This window comes from Cyanistes caeruleus, chromosome 13 (assembly GCF_971803275.1).
Source record: "Cyanistes caeruleus chromosome 13, bCyaCae1.hap1.1, whole genome shotgun sequence".
Classification (NCBI taxonomy): domain Eukaryota; kingdom Metazoa; phylum Chordata; class Aves; order Passeriformes; family Paridae; genus Cyanistes; species Cyanistes caeruleus.
Window position 1 is genome coordinate 17,298,339 of NC_141713.1, and position 18,571 is coordinate 17,316,909.

Sequence of the window (18,571 nt, forward strand, 5' to 3'; positions counted from 1 at the left end):
AGACATTGCCTTTGTTTTGAAAGGAATTGTTTTTCTTTCTACATTGTAATTTCTTATATTTTTGCTTGCTTCATGGTTCTGTGGGTTTCTTTTTACTTGATCACCTCTTTTACTTGATCCCCTTTGAGTAATAAAAACCCCACATTGCATTTGAGCAAGAGGAACCTACCTTGATAGCTTTCTTAAACTAAGGACTTCTCAAAAACTGCTATTCATAAGTTAAATTCTTTTTGACTTTAGAGGAACCAAAGAGGAACTTTTTTCCTCTTACTGTTAAAATTGCAAAAGAAAAAAAAAAAGCATATAAATTACTTCCAAGTAACACCTCTTGATTATTGAGAAAACCCCAACCAACGGCCTCCTTCAGCTTTGGATAGTGTTGGTAAGTGGTGTCTGTATCGAGACACGGGGTGCCCCTGCTGCTGTTCATGAGGAGACACAGATGCTATTTGGCTCAGCTCTTGGCTGCTTGAAAGGCTGCTGGAGTGTCTTGCACTGGTGTTAAGGCTCAGTCCTGAGCTGAGCCTGTCTCTCTGAAGAGCCCTACTGCAGCTTCTGGCTTAGGTGCAGTACAGCTCTTCAGAGTACAGCTCTTCCTGTTGGGGAAGCTGGCAAGGTGTGTGGGCCTTGGAGTTGAAGGACTGGGACAGGGACTCTGGCCAAGAGCAGGAGGCCCAGGATGATGGAAGGAGGAAGGAGTAGGGCTGGAGGCTTAGTCAGAGAACAAAGGGATGGAAGTTCTCTTGTTCTCTTCCATTGTTTAGCACAGTGTCAGGAGCATTACTGTAACTTAATGCCTTGTCTGTAATGAGTGTTCTTTATTCCCCTTTGGATGCAGGTGGAAGAAAATATTCTGGATACAGCAATGGAATAAGTTTGTTATTAATGGGAGTTGACAATGAGCAGAGTTCTGAATGTCCGTTATTTTGGTTTTACATCAGAGCAGCACAATTTGAAATTCTTACAGTTTGTTACTTACACTAAGGTCAGTTCAGAGAATAGTGTCATTGGATCTGGGGAATTGGAAGAAGGCCTTACTAGCTCCTTGATCCTCAAACAGATGTCATGTCTCTGAAGTAGCTTCTGATTAAAAGGGACATGAGTAGCACAGTGAGTATGTGTTCAGGCCTACGTTGTTATTCTAGAGGTAGAAGAATTAGAAATTGTGCTCTCTGCTGCAGTACTCACTTGTTAGTGGCACTCAGTGAGGAGAAGCAAGCATGGGTGCTTTAACTTGTGTGCAAAGTTTTGAAATGCTTTAGAAATAAATGTCTGGACAGCTTGAAATGTCATCTGTACTTGAAGTACTTATGCTTATAAGTTTCAACTGCAAGATTATTTTTATGCTAGAATAATGAAACTCAGAAATTAATACCCCCCCATTCCTTGGGGAGAATGAGGTGACTGCAATCTGGTGGTTGTATTGCCTTCAGAAATCCTAGGCAGATTCCTGATTTACATATGGCTTCCAAACAATTAGGTCAGCAGCAAAGATACTGTTAAATATTAGGCCAGGTAATGAGTTTAATAATAGTGGGTTAGTCTATGTGTGTGATTATTCTGTGAAAGAAGAGGTTTAACTTCTGTACATGACTGATTCCATGCTCTAAATCTTGTCGGGTGGTTAAAGGTTTATTGTTTTTTCCAGAGCTTCATGTGAATTTATGCAGAGAGGAAGCTTTGAATACACAAGAAAATGGCAGATAATTTCCATCCTTCTCTGGGAGTGAAATGCACAACTGTTGTTGAACATGCTTAAAACAAACAGGCCTCTGAAAGTCACCAGCTGGCTCCCACAGACCATTCCATTCTTTAGATGCATCTTTCTGCCTTCCTCAGTCAGCTGTTGGGAATGTGCTTATCCACTGCAGTATCTCCTTTTCTTGGGGTTCTACTGCATATGCTGTCCCATGTGCTGTCCTGGTTTGCCTGTAATGATGAGAACCTGTGAAACACTATGCTGCACACTCGCACTGTTGTAAATTGTCTTAAAAACACGTTGGTAGTGTACTGGGTGTAAAATATAGTGAGTAATAAGCAAGCTGGAGTTGTAGTTGTGGAAGGTTTGATGGTGAAATGGTTAAGTATCAGAAAAAAATTGGATTAATGTGGAATTTTTTAATAGAAGTGAAAACACTTTTTCCTTGTTGTTGCTCAGAAGTGCATCTGCTACAGGAGGAAGGGTGTATCAGCCTCAGTATCAGTATCCTACCCATTGCATACCATTACACCTGCTGACAGTATTCATATTTAAAAGCAAGGACTGTTTTTGCTATGTGTTCTATCTACACTTTTAGTGCATAATTAATTCCATCTAATATTTCTACAGGGATATATTCAGTGGAACTGGTGAATGACAGCTTGTATGAATGGCATGTTAAGCTTCTCAAGTAAGTTAATAAAGTTTTTATATGTTCTGAACAATCTGTTTTACTATTGCTGGAGAGAGTCTTTTCATGAATTAGTATCTCTAGCCAGAGTATATAAAATAGTGTGTTACAATAGTAGTAGCAGTAATGGTAACTGTAGCCACTAAACAGTGGCTGTAATTCTGATACACAGAAAAAATGTAGAGATGGAACTGTAGTAACTGAGCTGGCAAAAAGACAGACCTGCTTTTCACTGGCAACACTGTGTGTATTGCATTAACTGTCATTACTGTTCAGTTCTAAAACTGCTCCAAAATATGCTGTCTTAAGTGATGTAAATTTTTTTCAAGAGATTTTGCATGATTTTATTTGTGTTTTTAATGACAGGAAAATCCAGTTTCTAGTTTCATTTAAGATGTAGGAAAGAACAGAACTGGGTATCATTAGTTGTTTATTTCTACAGTTAAACAGACACATAGGACCAAAACTTTCAGCTATCACATAAATGTGAGTTATATAATTATATGTACCTTGTCTTCCATCATTGCCTAGTGAAAAGCAGTTACATAACTCATCTTCTTACATCCATAGTCCAATAACTTTAATCCTAGAGGTGTTAGAGTGAAATTATTCCTGGTAAGAGGATCATCTTCTGTCATCCCTATACAGTACCCTAAAGAAAGAAAGAGCCTACCCAAACTGTTCTGGGTGGCTGCAACATCTGGCAATGGATGAAAGAGCTTCCATGGGTTCAGATGTGTCCTGGGGAATAAGGATAAGGACAGAGGCTGTATCAGCACAGTAGCTGACCTGCCTGTAGGAATTGTTGTCTTGTCCTAGGGGTGAGACTTGTACAAACTGGGTCACCAGCTGCTGAAATAGTTTTGTTTCCTTCTTAGTGTAATCATGGGCATGTGAAGGTTTTGAGGCTGAAAATGGCAGGAATGACATATCAGGGAAATCTGTGTCACATTATTGGGCACCTTTCCTATCAAGTGCTTCTGTAACCAAGCGCTGAAGCCATGTGCAATGATTTAAAACCTCTGTTTAAGTGCTGTGAACAGGTCTCATTTTCTGCCTTCAGAAAACAGGAAATGGAGTACATGCAGCACATGCCTTCCAGAATGTCTAAGGGAATAGAAGTGTTGTGTTTGTTTACTGTCTGGAAACAAATACACTGTGTGCAGAGTAGCTGTGGGGTAGATGTCAGAGGAAAGAGCCCATGTGAGGAAGGACAAGTATAGTTACTGTAACAAGTCCCTTTGAACTGGCCCAGGAAAAGCCATGCCTTGAAATGAGAGGTTCTTAAGCGCTGGAAGATTTTTTTTTCTCAAATAACTTCACACTGGTAGGATGGGGACAAACTGCCTAAGAAGTTCTGAAATGAGATCTAATAACTTTGTGGTTCCAGCTGTAGCAGAGGATTAGATTTAATGGCTTTTCAGTCCCTTTAACATCTTTGCTTTTGGCTTGCTGCAGGTGTTTTTGACTAGTCTCTTCTGTTTAAAAGCTGATGAGATGTCAGAGCTTGGTGGGATTAACCCAGTAGTGTGTGAATTAATGGCCAGGCTGTGCACCACCAGCATTTTGGAACAAATAGCTGTTGAAATTCTGCTGAGCAGAAGCTGCTGGCTTTAGTACTTCTGCTGATGCAGATTACTTTTAACAGTTGATGTGTATCTACAATTACATATTCCATAAAGGATTCACTAACTATTTGCTGCAAACTAGATAATTACAATCTTCCTGGTTTTCTCCCCTCTTATTTGCACACAACTGAAATGAATTAAAATTGCTCTTTTCAAATAGGTTATTTTGTGCTGTGTTTAAGCAACACTTGATAGCATTGGGAATGTAGTACATTGCAGCAAGTTTTCATGCTGATCTCATGGCAAAGCTTTTATTTGGTAGAAGGAGCACGAATTTCCTACAGTTCGCTTTAAACTACAATTTTTAATCTACAAATACATAAAGGAAGTCTTTAAGAGGAATTACTGTTTAGAGGCAATGAAATTATTAACTTCATCTATGATCTCCCCACTGCTGTTTTTATAGGGTTGATCCTGATAGCCCGCTGCATAGTGATCTTCAGGTCTTAAAAGAAAAAGAAGGTGTAGAATACATTTTACTCAACTTCTCTTTTAAGGTAAATGGGATGAAAAGCTGCTGTTAAATTTGAGGCTTAGTGTAAAAAGTGACTGAAATGACCCTCAGCTGTGACTTGAGTAATAATGGATCTGTAGCATAAAAAAAGGGAAGAAATAAAAGAAAGCTAACTTTTAAGTTTGGCACTGAAGCTTCCAAAAAAAATGCTTTTTAGCCAGTACTACGGAAAGAGAATTTTTACAGAACTGAAAAACTGTAGTACTTCAAATCTGATTTGACCAAGAAGGCTGTTGAAATACTTTCTGGTTGGGAAGCCATGTCACATTATTTTCCTTAACCTGTTTTTTTATTATTCTTTTCAGGATAACTTCCCTTTTGATCCTCCCTTTGTGCGAGTGGTGTCTCCTGTGCTCACAGGAGGGTAGGTTCCAGTTGCCCTGCAGAAATTGTCATTTGTGGTAAAAATGTTACAACTTGGAAAGCTCTGTGCCTGCCATAATGTGTAAGAATTGCCCTTTGTGGGGAGTTAACATCACTGCTCCTTCTCCTGTTGAAGGGTGGTTTGGGTTGGTGCTTTGCACAGGTCTTCATCCTTGTGTTAAGTTTGCTGTAAAGTCTTAACTGTCTCTCTCTGGCTGGAAACATTGCCATAAAATTTTTGTTTAAAAATTCCTCAAATGCTAATCTAAAAACACTTTTGAAGACATGCCCCAAATGTCATCTAAAGCATGTTTGAAGTGCTGTCTGTGGCACCCATGGAGAGACAATTAAATTCACCTTCCAAGGCTTTTATGCATCTCCTGAAAATGATACCTGCATTTGAAAATGTAGTCTGTGATAGCTGGTGCTGATTCTGATTTGATTAGGATTGCCACATATTCTTCTTGAATTCAAGTGGTTAATGCAGTTAATTAGGTTTCATGAGGGGTGCTGCTATCTCAAAACTAAACAAGCAGACCCAAAGACCAGAAAATTCCTTAGATTGTAATTTGGTTGTACTCGGACTTCTTTTTAGAATGAAAAAAGGATGGCTTTTCAGTGGTCATCTCCCTCTGAATGTCATATGGATGTATGAGGTTTTAGTGTCTTGGTCATAGAGAACACATTTTGGCAGTGGTAAATTCTCTTCCCTCAGTCCAGGTTTTGTCATGCTTAGGTGTTCTGCTGAGTCCTAGTCAGCACAATGGATAAACTGTTTCTGAAATTTAAAAAAGCTCTTTACAGGAGAAGAGCAAGAAAAGATCTATTATCTCACATTATTTATAAGTGCACCTACATTGTTTAAAATAGTGTTAAACTTCTTCAGAATTGAATTTTGTTGGTTTCTTTTAGCTACTCATCAGTACTATGTATATGTAGAGTAGCCATAAAAAGTAACTTTCCTTTTTCAATGGTCTCTGCAGTTGTGCAGACCAGCTGTCAGTGGTTTAAACTTAGTCTAGTTAGAAAACAACTTTTTTTTTGGTCTCACAGTGCTAATTTTCTTTGCCCAAATATAACATGGCTAACTAGTTCAAATATATTACTGGTTAAAGGGGTTTTCAGCTTTATGAACAAAGAATTGAACAAATAAGGTTGCAAGAGCTTAAAGTGCTGTGAGCACTTGCATCTTTTTACTAACTGCTGATATCAAGAATATTTTCTTTCACATTTGTTTCTAGGTATGTCCTAGGTGGAGGTGCATTATGCATGGAACTTCTCACTAAACAGGTGAATATGAACTCTGTTATCTGGATAATAAAACATGCCTAAAAATAATGAAAATAGGTGCTTCCCATGAGTTGAAGAATCCCTGTGTGGAATAAATTGCACACTCCAAAGGAAACATGATGGAACTAAACCTCAATCCCACAAGATTTGCCTTGCTGATCTTGTTTGAGATCCTATTTTCTGCCTTGGATGGCTTACAAGAGCTGTGAGGAAGAGGCAGGAAGTGTGAGCATGTCAACTTGGAGCTCTCAGAATTTCTGAGGAAGGCAATGTGAAGAGCAGGTTCTGGGGGGCAAGACATGTTTTGTTTTCTAGAAGCCTCTTCAACTGCTTAAAGTCAGCTCTGGAGAAGTGAGGAATACAGACAATTATAGTCAGAGATAATTTGTGTAGACAAAGTGATTTTCTCTTTAAAATAAGTAAATGAACAAAGTAACTTACTTGCAGGCTCTGGCAGAAGCTCTTGTGAGCTCTGTAAGGTGGTAAAGCAATGCCAGAGATGAGCAGAATTCTTAAACTTAATGAATTGACTTCATTAGAGATCATTCTTTCCTGCTTCTTGGAAAAAGGAGTTGTAATTTCTGTTGTAACATTGCTGAAAATTTGTCAGCGCTGAAAGGGTGGAGCTTTTTTGTTTGTATTTTGGAAATGTGATTCAGCCTTTTCATTCTTCTTACGAGTTCTTAGTACTAGGACTGTTATCATTTTACAGATTTTTCTATGGAAAATAAGCCAACTGAAAGGGAGTTAAAACTAAAGTAAAAAAAATCCCAAAGCACACGTTCTGAAATAGATCAGTCAAGTGAGTAGAAGAAGCAAATTGTATATACATGTTGTATGTTAATATTCCTTTCCCTCCTCCAGGGCTGGAGCAGTGCCTACTCAATAGAATCAGTCATCATGCAGATCAATGCCACTTTAGTCAAAGGAAAAGCCAGAGTACAGTTTGGAGCCAATAAGGTAAATGTGCTGTGTTTATCAATTACACAGATCACTGCTGGGCTTCCATTTCCTTGCTGACTTGCATAGCAGATGCTTAATGACAGAATTGCTATTGCAAATATATATGCATTTTGAATTGTCTGGTGCCTGTATATCAGTATTTTATTGGCAATTAATTTTTTTTTTATGTAATTACAAGTATATGAGGATAAAGCCATTGGATGGCTGGGGTAGGCTTTTACTATCCTTGTACTGGCAAGGGAGGGAGGGAAGGAGGATCAGAATTGTGAGAATTTGGAATTTCTGGCTCTGAGAAGGGAATCTTGAAAGGCAGGAATGTTCTAACATTGTGCATGGACTTTATATTTAAGCCCACTGTAGAATTTCCTTGTTAGAACTGTTTTTGAGTTTTGCATGTCTAGATGCTATGTTTTTTATGTTAGTTTTTTCTCCTTTCAGAATCAATATAATCTAGCAAGAGCACAGCAGTCCTATAAGTCGCTAGTACAAATACATGAGAAAAATGGTATGTATATTCTTGCCACTTTGTTCTTGTCTGCACAGCACCCTGGGAATTGGTGTTTGGCCACAGAGAAACGTGAAGTGACAAAGTGTCTTATTTTGGCTTGGGAAGACCATAAATGTTTCTTCCTTCATTTCTTCTTGCACTAGAAGAAATGAAGAAAAAGAAAAACTGCAATCATTGCAATTTTCCCAGTTTACTTGAATGTTGCATGTGTGTTCCTGCTGCTGCTTGAAAGGCAGCTCCATTTCATTTTCAGACAGTTGATCTAGGAACTTAATTGTTACTGGAGCTTTAAGGATCTTAATATTGGTGTAGAATCTGCTGGGAGTTTATCCCTTTCCCTGAAAGATTTTGTTTTAATGTGACAAGAACCTAGTGGAAATAATGATTAAAGAAGTGAGAAAGTGGGGAAATACAACCTGAGACTAAAAAATACAAGAACTACAAGAGAGGTGTACTAGCTGGGAAGCTGTACAATAGAATAGGAACACACTTGTTTCAGTTTGGGCTTTTTTACTCTATTGTAAGTCTATCTGCTGCATAAAAGAAGTGTACAAGTGCTTCAGGTATAATTTAATTTACTGTGGCAGTATGAAAAGCCTGAGGCTTTAAAAGGTTTAAGTAGCTTACATGTTACATAAAGGTAGTCAGTAGAATTGGTACCCTGGTCTTGTGATGAGGGGGCTAGTGCAGTTACACTTCTGTGATGTTCTGTGCTCTGGGTTGGACACAGTGTCCTCCAGGAATTCAGGTTATTGTCAATGTGTTTGTGTGACTGCAGTGAGCACCTCAGCTTCCCTGCTGCTAACACAGAACATAACACCTGTACTCTTGGGAGGAAGATCAAAGATAATGAAGTTAACATGCTCTCCAATTTTACAGTATTTTGATCTTGCTGTTAACCGAGCCTTTTGCTCTTTTAGTTTGCTACAAAAGCCAGAGTGGCTGTTGACTTGTATGTGCTACAAGTGATCAGTTCTGCCTCAGGAGCTGTACACAAAGCACAGTACTCAGTGCTGCTGTGAAAGGTGTCTTGAGCTTAGAGCTGCTGTGTGCTCTCCAGGACAGCACAAATAGACCCTGTAGTCACTGTACATGCATTTAGAGGAAATGTTACAAGAGGGGCTGGGAGAATTAAGATTGGAGCTCTGAAGGTCTCTAGAAAAAGGAATACACACATGATCAGTTATGATTCAGCTGCTAAACATGCCAAATTATGTCAGAAGACCAGTTACTCAGCTGACATTTCTGAGTTTATTCCTACGGTAAGACTTGCAGAAATAGGGTAAACCATTCAGTTGCTTTTGTATGCCTAACTCTGCAGTACACAGAATGGGATTTATATAAGTGTCTCAGTGCAGTCATGTTTGTATGTCTATGTTTGAAGTAGCTTGAAGACTTGGGGGTTTTACCTCTCTTCTATTAAGTTTTGTTAGAGCAATGTTCCTCCTTCAGCAGCTTCCTCTTGTTGGTGTTCAGCTTGTCCAGCTCAGGATAGCTGCTGCCACAGAAATCCACATGCACACCTGAATACCAGGTCTGATCCTGTCACATGGTTTGTCCCCTGTATTTAGGGCATTAGGTCTCACTAAGCTGGCCTGCTTTAGGAGGGAAAGGATTGAGCCAGGTCAGGCTTCCATCTCCCATGGGTGAAGAATAGGATTGTCTGGACACTCACAACGTTAGCAATGTTGGTACCTAACATGTCTCTGTTCTCCACAGGCTGGTACACTCCTCCAAAAGAAGATGGCTAATGCTGAGGACAGTTGTATACCTGGACCAATGTCAACAAAACAAGCTCTTTTTTATGTTTTCCAACACACAGACTCAAGCTATGAGTGCCCCTATAACAGCTGAACTGAGGACTTTAGCTATTAGATAAGTTAGTGGATAATCTGTCAACTGACACGTGCAGTATAAGTTACAGCCTTACCATTCTGCCCTTCTTAGGCATCTGGACTGAGCAGTTTGGGCCTTTACCATATTTGTTCTTATGGATTAAGCAGATTTGAGCCGTGCCCTCCCTTCTCCCTTTTTTTATTTGAAAACATAAGCTCTCCCTGCAGCAGGCTATCCATTTACTAAAGCTCATACAATAGGAGTGAGTTGTTCACACACTTCTGTGTATTTCCTACTTTTTGCAAAATGCAGACTTCAGAGACTTGCATTTTATTGTTTAATTTAAAGCCAAGAAGTTTAATACATTGTTTAAATCTGTTTTAGAAAATGCCAGGTCTTGCAAATCACAGTAGTTTTTCTGGTCTAAAATGACAGCGTTTGTAGTATTTTCCAAATTAATGATATAGGAAAAACACATGTATGTTAAGTCATTAAACATTTTTCATGGCTGTATGAGAATATGAACTGTTTATTGGAAAAGATGTTTTTTGTTTAGATTATCTTGATTTTTTTTGGTTTTTTTCTTTTTTATTTTGTTTCGATTTTTTGTTTTTATGCAGAGCAAGGCTGTGCCAATAAAACCTTGTAACTGGTCACTTCCACTGGGGCATCAGAACTTGCTGGGCTGTTCCTGCTACTTGTTGGCTCAACCTCCTTAACAAGAAGAGCCACAGTATGAAGCTTGAAGTTATTTAAAATACTAAAAACCTTTTTAGGTGTTCCATTTTATTAACGGGTTGTTGCAATCATTTCTAAACTAATGAACTTAAAAAGCGATTGGCACAAATAGAGATGTAAGTCCTTGAATGAAAAATTTTTATATAAAAGCTACAATAAAGTACAAAAACATGTCATCCAATTCAGAGGCATTAGAAATGCTGCCATATTCATGACAGTGGTTTTGTTATTGAAAGACTAATGGGAACTGTTCGTTCTTTATTAGATGAATCTGGGTCTGTGTACTGACACACAATTTCATTGCCTTACCAGAATCGACTCTGTTTTGGTTGTAGTACTAGTCCTTCGGCCTGTACACCCCTCGGGGCCGAGCCAAGGGTGTGTTCCATGGATTAAGCACTTGCCGAAGTGCAGAAGCATGTTTTTGTTACTGTTGTTTTTTTTTAGTTGACTATCGAACTTGTTCTTTTTCTCTATCAGGCGCCCGCGGGTCCTTGTGCGTTTGCTTCTAGATCCAGTTTTTAGCTCGAAAGAAACGATGGGAGATTTGGCCCCGCTCCCAGTGCGTGTTGTTCCCCGGCGCGGTTGGGTGAGGGCCGGGGCTGCGCCGCTCTCCGGCACGGCGGCGCTGGGGGCGGCCCCGGCCTCCGCCCTGCGGCGCATGCTTCGGTTTGGGTTCCATTTCTTCTGGCAGAGTTCCTTGGCAATGTACAGTAATTTGTAAACTTGCATCAAGTTTATGAATAAAAAGCATTTTACGAAGCGCTGTGTCCGTGCTGGGGCCCGGGGCGCGAGGGACGGGGGGAGGTGAGAGCGGGGCAGGTCCTCCCCGCCGCTAGGCGGCGCCAGTGTGCTGGCTTGGCTCGCGCGCGCTGACCGGAAGTTGTGTCTGGGGCGGCGGCGCGCGGGTGACGTAGGGCGCCGGGGCCGCGGCACAGCCGGGGGGGCGCCGGGGCCATGGACTCCGCGGCCAAGGGCAGCTACGTCCTCGCCAACCTCGCCGAGGTGGTGGAGCGCGTCCTCGGCTTCCTGCCCACCAAGGCGCTGCTGCGAGCCGCCTGGTAAGGGCCGAGGCCGTGGGGTGGGCGGCGGCCGGCTCCGGTTCGCGGGGGCGGTGCGGCCGACGCGACGTGTCCGTGTTGTGTTGCAGCGTGTGCCGGCTATGGAGGGAGTGTGCCCGGCGGACGCTGCGGACGCGGCAGCGAATCGCGTGGGTGTCGGCGCTGGAGCCGGGCCCCGCCGAGAACCACGCGCTGGTGCGCGCGCTGGCCCGCGAGCTTGAGGTGAGGGGACCTGAGGGGCGGCCTGAGGGGCCTCAGCGCCTTCGCTTAAACGCTGAACGCGCTTCCGACCGCCCGGCTCAAGGGACGTGTTCGGAGGCGTGGGTGGTTTTGACAGTGAGTGTTGCGTGTTAATACACCGATCAAAACGCAGAGGATTTGCAGTTCAGGGCACATCTGTTCATCGCGGCAATCTTGTTAAGAGGTAAACCCTTATAGGCTGGGAGACACTGAGTAAACACTGCAGGATTTCTTTGCGGTATTAACGTGGTACGGGATCTTCACTACACGCTCATGTCAGGGTCGCCTCAGCATATCAGTGTTAAACCAACTGAAACAAGGGCCAGAAGCATCTCTACACCGTTTCCCAGTATCAGCACTAATGATGAACAGCAGAAGCCAACAACCATGAATGGAAGGAGTTTAGATAGTGTTAAAAGAAGGAGCAGAGTCATGGGGCTGGCCTGCAGAGCTGTTCTTGTTTGTGTGAGGTTTGGGTTAACTTCTACCTGTGCTACCAATTCACTGACTAAATCTGGGCACTTCTGGGGCTAATGAGAAGTTATCTATTGGCTGACAGGCAGGGGGAGGGGAACAGCGTGGGCTGTCGGTGGAGCAGGAGCAGTTTCTCCTGGGTTTGTGCCTGCACTTTCTCTCCACTCCATCTTATCTCATCTCGTGTACTCCTCCACCTGTGTCTTTGCAGAAGGTGCACGTGCTGCCTCAGACCGTGCTCTACATTGCTGATGCAGAGACGTTCAGCGGGCACGAGGAGTGTCACGAGCAAAAGAAAGGTAAAGCCTGGGCCTAACTCACTCCCACTTAAAGAAACATTGGGATGTAAGTAGAGCATAGTCACCTGAAAGGGAATTCTCTGAGTTTTGGTTTCAGTGGAAAGGAAATGTTTCACGGAAACCACGACCGGGTAGTATTGCATTTGTGGTAAGAAGCAGCTCACAGATCTGCGTTAATGTGCACAGATGGGTTCCTTTCCCTTCTGTGGAGTACGCTGTGTGGTTGCCTGCCGGCAGCCCAGTGCTCTCAAGGAGCAGCACAGACCGGCGTGCTGTTACCAGGATGGCCACTAATGGGCAGCATTGCTTAAACAGGACGGGGTTGGCTGTGGGTTTTGCTCAGAACACACTTTTACTGCTGTCTGACGGCTTTTTTTGTCTCTTATTTTTACAGCCAGAAAAAGAAACAGTAAAGAAACAGCACTCGCACTTGAAAAGTTGTTGCCAAAGCGATGTCAGGTTCTTGGACTGGTCACCCCAGGGATTGTAGGTAGGAGCAGAATGTGTGGGGTTTTGAGGTCAGTGTGAAGGTGTCATTCCCACCTTTGCTTTGATTTTAAGGAGTTCACAGTGATGCTGCTGAGTGACGTGAGCTTACTTCATATATTGTGGTTATAATTAAAAAGGTAGATTTAACTGGGCAGGCAGCTTTCCCTGGCACCTTAATGTACTTCTTGAACGTTGCTTGGATTTATGTATACATTTCAGTCATATTCTGACTGACTGTACAGGGCATTGCTGTTCGTAATGGTCTAGCAGGAGGCATATGCAGTAACTGGGAAATTCACAGCCTCCCATGGCAGGCTTTTTCTCATGCTTCATTTTTATCATTAGAAAGTTGGGTTTTTTAAGGTTTCTTACCTTAAATTCACTTTCCACATTGTAAGTAAGGTATTTGATTGTTGTCATTACCATATTTTAATAACACACTCCCAGTTTTTGTGTCAATTTGCTTTATATTGTCATCACATGCTTATAGGACACCTTAAAAACTTGAGTATGTTTATGCCTGCAGAAGTTGGCAGGAAGGTTTGTATTGCCCTGTTCTTGGTTTCCTGATGTTGTATATTTGGTGTTTTTGGGGGGATATGTGTAAATACATCCATGTCTCCATGTCAAAACTTACTTCAGTGTGATCGGTGGCCAGCAGGACTTACACGTTTCATCTTTCCAGAATATCGACCAAAAAATCACTCTAGTTTTCAATTAGATAAGTTGTTATGGAAATAGATTGTCAATGTTTTATCTCACCTGAGCTGTTCAACCTCTTTCTGCCCATGTTACAGTGTAAATGAAAGTATTAGAATCTCTGAACACAAGACGTTTGGTTTTGTCTTTGTAGTTACCCCGATGGGTTCAAGCAGCAATCAGCCTCAAGAAATTGAAGAGGGCGAAGCTGGGTTTGCTCTGTTGTTTCCCAAAATCGATGGGGTGAAAATTCATACCTTCCATTTTTCTAAAGACGTGAAGAACAGGGTCTTTGATGAAAGTAAATTCGCTGAAGCAGGTATGTCATTTTCCTCTCCTTTCTGTGGGCTTCTGTGAGGTGCTGCTCTCTGAGGTGCCAATCTGGAGTTCTGCGTAGAACCAGCAGCTTCTGTACTGTCTCCAAGAGCCTCTGTGGGGCTCCAGCTGGTTACTGTGTATCTCTGCTCCTCCTAGTTTCTGGAGTATTAAGGATAAGTTATCCTGAGTATCAGTTTCCAGTTACCTCAGTTACATTTCAAGCAGAGCTGTTCTGAGACATGTGTGATGTATTAGCTGGGGAGAAACTAGGATGGTTGAACTTCAGAGTTCAGGATTTAAAAATAAGGGGGATCAGTGTTGGCTTTTGTTTGTAGGTCTGAAGAATAACCCAGATCTCCGTGTTGTTCTTCTGTTTGGCTACAATTCCTGGAAGACTGGAGCTACTCGATTTCTTCATCAAATAGTCAATCCATTGAATGAGAAAAGTATCATTCTGGCTGGGGGACAGGTGGAGAGCTTTACATCACTGACCTCTGAGAAGTAGGTATTTTTTTTTAAGGTAAATGATGAAAAAGATTTAAAATGAGAGAAACACTGCAGATCCATAGCCTTCTAGCTATATTGAAAATCCCCTTTACCAGTAGTAAAACAACAATTTCTTAAATGGAAAAATGTCCCAACTGCTACACTCTGATGTAGCCAGAAAAGCTGGAAGATTTGTATGGCTGTGTTGCAATTTGGATTCTGAAAACCCACTGAAAAGAAGATTTTCAGTTTCAGATACCTTTTGTTTGTTTATTGTAGTCAGCATTTCATCTCTGGAGTGCAAGTAATTGAGTGCCTGTTGTGACGGAGCCCAGGTTGTGAACATGTATTTGTGTATCAGTTCTGCCCCTAGCACAGAGCAGTGGCTGCACACACGACAGGGCTGTGCCCCAGGAGCTCACCTGATCCACCCAGGCTGCTGAAGGATTTGGCAGTCTGTCCTGTGGAGCTCTGTACAGCCATGCCCATAGGCTGCTCTCGTGCCATTGGGGGTCTGTAGTCCGTATTAATATCAACATTTTTCTTGCATCTGATTTTACCAGTGCACCGTTGCCCCAGATGAGAGACCTGACCTTAAATAAAGTCCCTGCAGATAAAGGTTAAGTATGTGACTACTAAGCCCCATGTGTCCTGGCCAACCAACTTAAAGCAACATGAATCCAAAACCTTTGCTGGCTGCTGCCCTGCTTTCATGTATAAATCCTCAGTGCCTTTGTTTGTCCTAAGTTTAACTGATGGTTTAGCTGGAATTGCAGAGCTGTGACATACACAAACTGCTGAATTTGGCATGAGTGAAACAAGTTTGTGCTTAATGTCTCGTAATGGATATGGAAGTTTTTCCTTGTGAAAGGTTGCTACACAAAAACATTGCTAAAATATTACGTCTTTGGTTTGGTTTTTAGCTGTGGATGGTACAGAATTGCTGTACTGTTGGCTGCTTTGAACCTACATCTGCCACAGATGGTTTAGTCAGGTGAGAAGTGGTCCCCACAAAACGTTCTCTAACTCGGTGCCTGTTGCCTTTCAGCAACCACGCCCAGCCTGGTGACGCCTGTGGTGTGGTTGGGTTGGCTTTCAGCGGTCCCCAGATCCAGAGTGCCACTGTCCTTTTAGACCAGGATGTGGCTGATGAGAGGACAGCAGAAGCAGCCATGCAGCGTCTCAAAGCAGCAAACATCCCTGAGCACAACACCATTGGCTTCATGTTTGCCTGTGTTGGCAGAGGATATCGGCATTACAAAACCAAAAGGAATATGGAAGCAGATGCATTTAGGAAGTTTTTTCCAAATGTCCCCCTCTTTGGCTTTTTTGGACATGGGGAAATAGGCTGTGATCGAATAGTTACTGGGAATTTCGTATTAAGAGAATGTAATGACATAAAGGATGACCTCCTTCATGGTTATACTACTGTTATGACTCTTATTCATCTTGGTTCAAGTAAAGCAAACCAAGCCTAAGTAAGGTTTAATGCTTCACTGAGCTGTTTGTTTCATTCCAGAGAGCTGAGAAGTCTGGAAGAGTGGACATCTTGCAGTCAAAACCCCTTCCAAAATGTAAACATCATTTTGGTAATATTATCGAGTCTTGTAGTTGCAATAGAGTTTACTATAATATCTGTGAGAAAACCTTGCATTTTGTGTAATCCCCTGTACACATCAGAATTGCAGGAAATTATATTTGATGGAATTCTGCAATTGAAGAAAGCCTCTTTCTTCCAAAATGAAAATGGTTTCTACAAATCATAGAATATGCTGAATTGGAAGGGGCCTATCAGGATCACTTGAGTCTTGGCCCTGAACAGGACACACCAAGAATCCCACCAAGTGCCTGAGAGTGTTGTCCAAACTCTTCTTGAGCTCAGGCAGGGCTTGGTGCTCTGACCACTTCCCTGGGGAATCTGTTCCAGTGCCCAGCCACTCTGGATGAAAAACTTTTTCCTGATACCCAACCTAAACCTCACTGACTCAGCTTCATGCCATTTTCTCAAGTTCTGTCACGGGTCACGAGAGTGAAGAGAGATGCTGAAGACCACAATGAGGTCTCCCCTCAGTCTCCTCCGGGCTGAGCAAACCAAGTGTCCTCATCCACTCCTCATAAGGCTTCACCTTGACATCCTTCACTTCCTCATGGCATTTCTCTGGACCCCCTCTAAACTTCATGTGGCTTTTTATATTGAGGAGCCCAAAACTGCCCCCAGGACTGGAGACTGCCCCAGAGCAGAGCCTGGCCTGGCTGGTGGTGCTGGGCCTGATGCCCTCCAGGACATGATTTGCCTTCCTGGGTGCCAGGGCACAGCTGACTCATACCCAACAACCCCAGCACCCTTCCCACAGCTGCTCTCCACCCTCCTGCTCCCCAGTCTGTACACACAACCCTGTCTGAGGTACAGAATCCAGCTCTTGCCATTGTTACATTTCTTATGGTATGTGATTGCCCATCTCTCTTTGTCTAGGTCTCTGCAGGGCCTCTGTCCTTGAGGGAGCTGACATCTCCACTCAGTTTAGTGTCTATGGCAAACCCAAACCCAAATGTAGAAATAAACAGTACTTTGATGTGCTCTATTTATGTGTGTAAAGCACTCTAGGAAAACTATTGATGCATTAAATCTACTATTTCCTGGATTTTATTTCTAGAGAGATACAGAACTTTCCCAGAGTCCTATTTACAAAACTGAACTGTTTTACTAGATAAAATCAATGAAAATCTTTAGAGAAAAGTAATAAAGTACTTGTTAAATAAAGATAGAAGTATGTCAAAGTACTTTGCCTTCTATTCCTAGAGAAAAAGCTCTGATTTAAAGATGTTGTCCATCTGAGAGTTCAGCTGGGCTCACCACATTGAACTGAACAGTTGCTTAACTGTGTGGTTCAGAATATAGTGACTGCCTCTTCTCCTGTAGATTGTGATTACAGTCTTTTGAATCCAGAGTGCTCAGAAGTAAGTCAATCTATCTCTAAGTTTCTTTAGGAAGTTTTTAGCTGTTAAATTTGGAATTGTGGGACACAAGATCTGGCTATGCTATATTTATATAGAGACTTTAAGTAAGACTTGTGCTTCTGCATGTTTTTCCTATGCTTTTACATCAGTCACCTGTTTTGTTTGCTGCAGCTGGCATGCAGTATCAAATAAATAAATTCAGCATAGTCTCAATATAGCTAATAATATATTGGCTGCTTTTTAAATTTTTCCTCTCTTTTATTTTCACTTAGTAATAGAATGACAAGAAAATAAGATTAATTTTGCACCATATCACCAGATTTCTAAGTGCAAAATCAGGCAGGTCGCCCATTTTCAGTGTAGTAAAAAGGAAATACTTAGCTGTATGTTGTACAACAAAGTAACATTTTTTTGCTTTAAATGTACCAAGGAAAACTTCAGTTAGCAACTTTATGCCTAAGTCTAGTTAGAGCTATTCCTGAACTTGGTCTAACAAGCTTTAGTAGGGGTGTATTTGTCCTGAGCATTAATGGTTTGTGTGCTGAGAACAGACAGCACTTCCCCATGGCTGTATTGATGATGGGTTTCTTTTAGAGGATAGGATGAGCTGTGAACTCCCAGTGTCCAGCTGTGGATGGGGCATTAGTAAGTGTGGGTGTGACTCGAGCAATGTTCAGTTAATTTATTTAGAGGGAAAGATATCTGGAAGTGGAGTATGGTTGAATTTTCAGGGAAGCCCCGTGGTGGGAGGTCACCATCATTTTAGCATAACCAGAATGTCACATTTGACCCTTTATGTCTGCATAACCTTCATGTTTAACAGGACAAAAAAGAAATGTTTAATTTCTGTGATGCAAATAGGATTCTTGGTGCTGTCAGCCATGCTGACCAGCTTAGGTTAACTGGTTGCTGTATTAGAGCAGGTGAAGAGTGATCAACCACGTGTCCTCAGTAACACTGCAGACTCAGCCAGAAGGTCAGACATTGATAGCTAGCTCAGAGGATGGAACAGCTAAACCAGAACCGCCAGGATGGTCTGCAGGGGACAGTCAGCAGGTCCTGTAGCTGAGGAAGCTTCAGAGGTAAACATATGACAGAAAATGGGATGGAGGGGTGTGAGGGGGGTCTGCATCAGAATCCAGGAATCCTTCCCTCCAGCACCGAGAAGTGTGGGGATGAGCCCACAATACCCTACAACCATGCACGTGGCTGAAACCACTACACTGTCTGTCCCAGGCCACATCATGCCTTCCATGGGAAAGGGAAGTGGTGTGATAAAATTGCAACATCTGTGATTAAAGTGTTTTGCTATCCAAA

General features: G+C 42.1%; 2 protein-coding genes across 10 annotated transcripts in view; both read left to right on the top strand.

Annotated features, from left to right (window-relative positions):
* The window catches only part of UBE2Q2 (ubiquitin conjugating enzyme E2 Q2), a 46,241-nt gene extending 35,249 nt beyond the window's left edge, over positions 1-10,992 (top strand). For all 7 annotated transcript variants that reach the window (XM_086849361.1, XM_086849360.1, XM_086849365.1 and 4 more), the window contains 7 exons: positions 2,330-2,390; positions 4,425-4,515; positions 4,838-4,896; positions 6,137-6,185; positions 7,050-7,145; positions 7,587-7,653; positions 9,376-10,992. In XM_086849361.1, the coding sequence (XP_086705487.1) occupies positions 2,330-2,390; positions 4,425-4,515; positions 4,838-4,896; positions 6,137-6,185; positions 7,050-7,145; positions 7,587-7,653; positions 9,376-9,407 (455 nt within the window). In that variant the 3' untranslated portion in view covers positions 9,408-10,992. The remainder of the gene's footprint in view (positions 1-2,329; positions 2,391-4,424; positions 4,516-4,837; positions 4,897-6,136; positions 6,186-7,049; positions 7,146-7,586; positions 7,654-9,375) is intronic.
* A 112-nt stretch (positions 10,993-11,104) lies between these two features.
* FBXO22 (F-box protein 22) lies at positions 11,105-18,571 on the top strand. 3 transcript variants are annotated; one of them, XR_015275889.1, is made up of 8 exons: positions 11,105-11,291; positions 11,381-11,513; positions 12,217-12,304; positions 12,699-12,794; positions 13,647-13,811; positions 14,146-14,311; positions 15,345-17,254; positions 18,173-18,571. XR_015275889.1 is itself a non-coding variant. In XM_086849366.1 (7 exons), the coding sequence occupies exons 1-7, from the start codon at positions 11,188-11,190 to the stop codon at positions 15,772-15,774; spliced, it is 1,182 nt and encodes a 393-aa protein (XP_086705492.1). In that variant the 5' UTR covers positions 11,105-11,187; the 3' UTR covers positions 15,775-18,571. The 3 variants fall into 3 exon arrangements, 2 of the variants coding, with proteins under 2 accessions (XP_086705492.1, XP_086705493.1); XM_086849366.1 differs by having other exon boundaries at positions 15,345-18,571; XM_086849367.1 differs by having other exon boundaries at positions 11,116-11,291; positions 15,816-18,571.

Coding starts and splice junctions, on each gene's coding strand:
- FBXO22 (XM_086849366.1), top strand. CDS start 11,188: ATGGACTCCGCGGCCAAGGGCAGCTACGTCCTCGCCAACCTCGCCGAG. Junction 12,795..13,646: donor GGTCACCCCAGGGATTGTAG/GTAGGAGCAGAA, acceptor TTGTCTTTGTAG/TTACCCCGATGGGTTCAAGC. Junction 13,812..14,145: donor AAGTAAATTCGCTGAAGCAG/GTATGTCATTTT, acceptor TTTTGTTTGTAG/GTCTGAAGAATAACCCAGAT.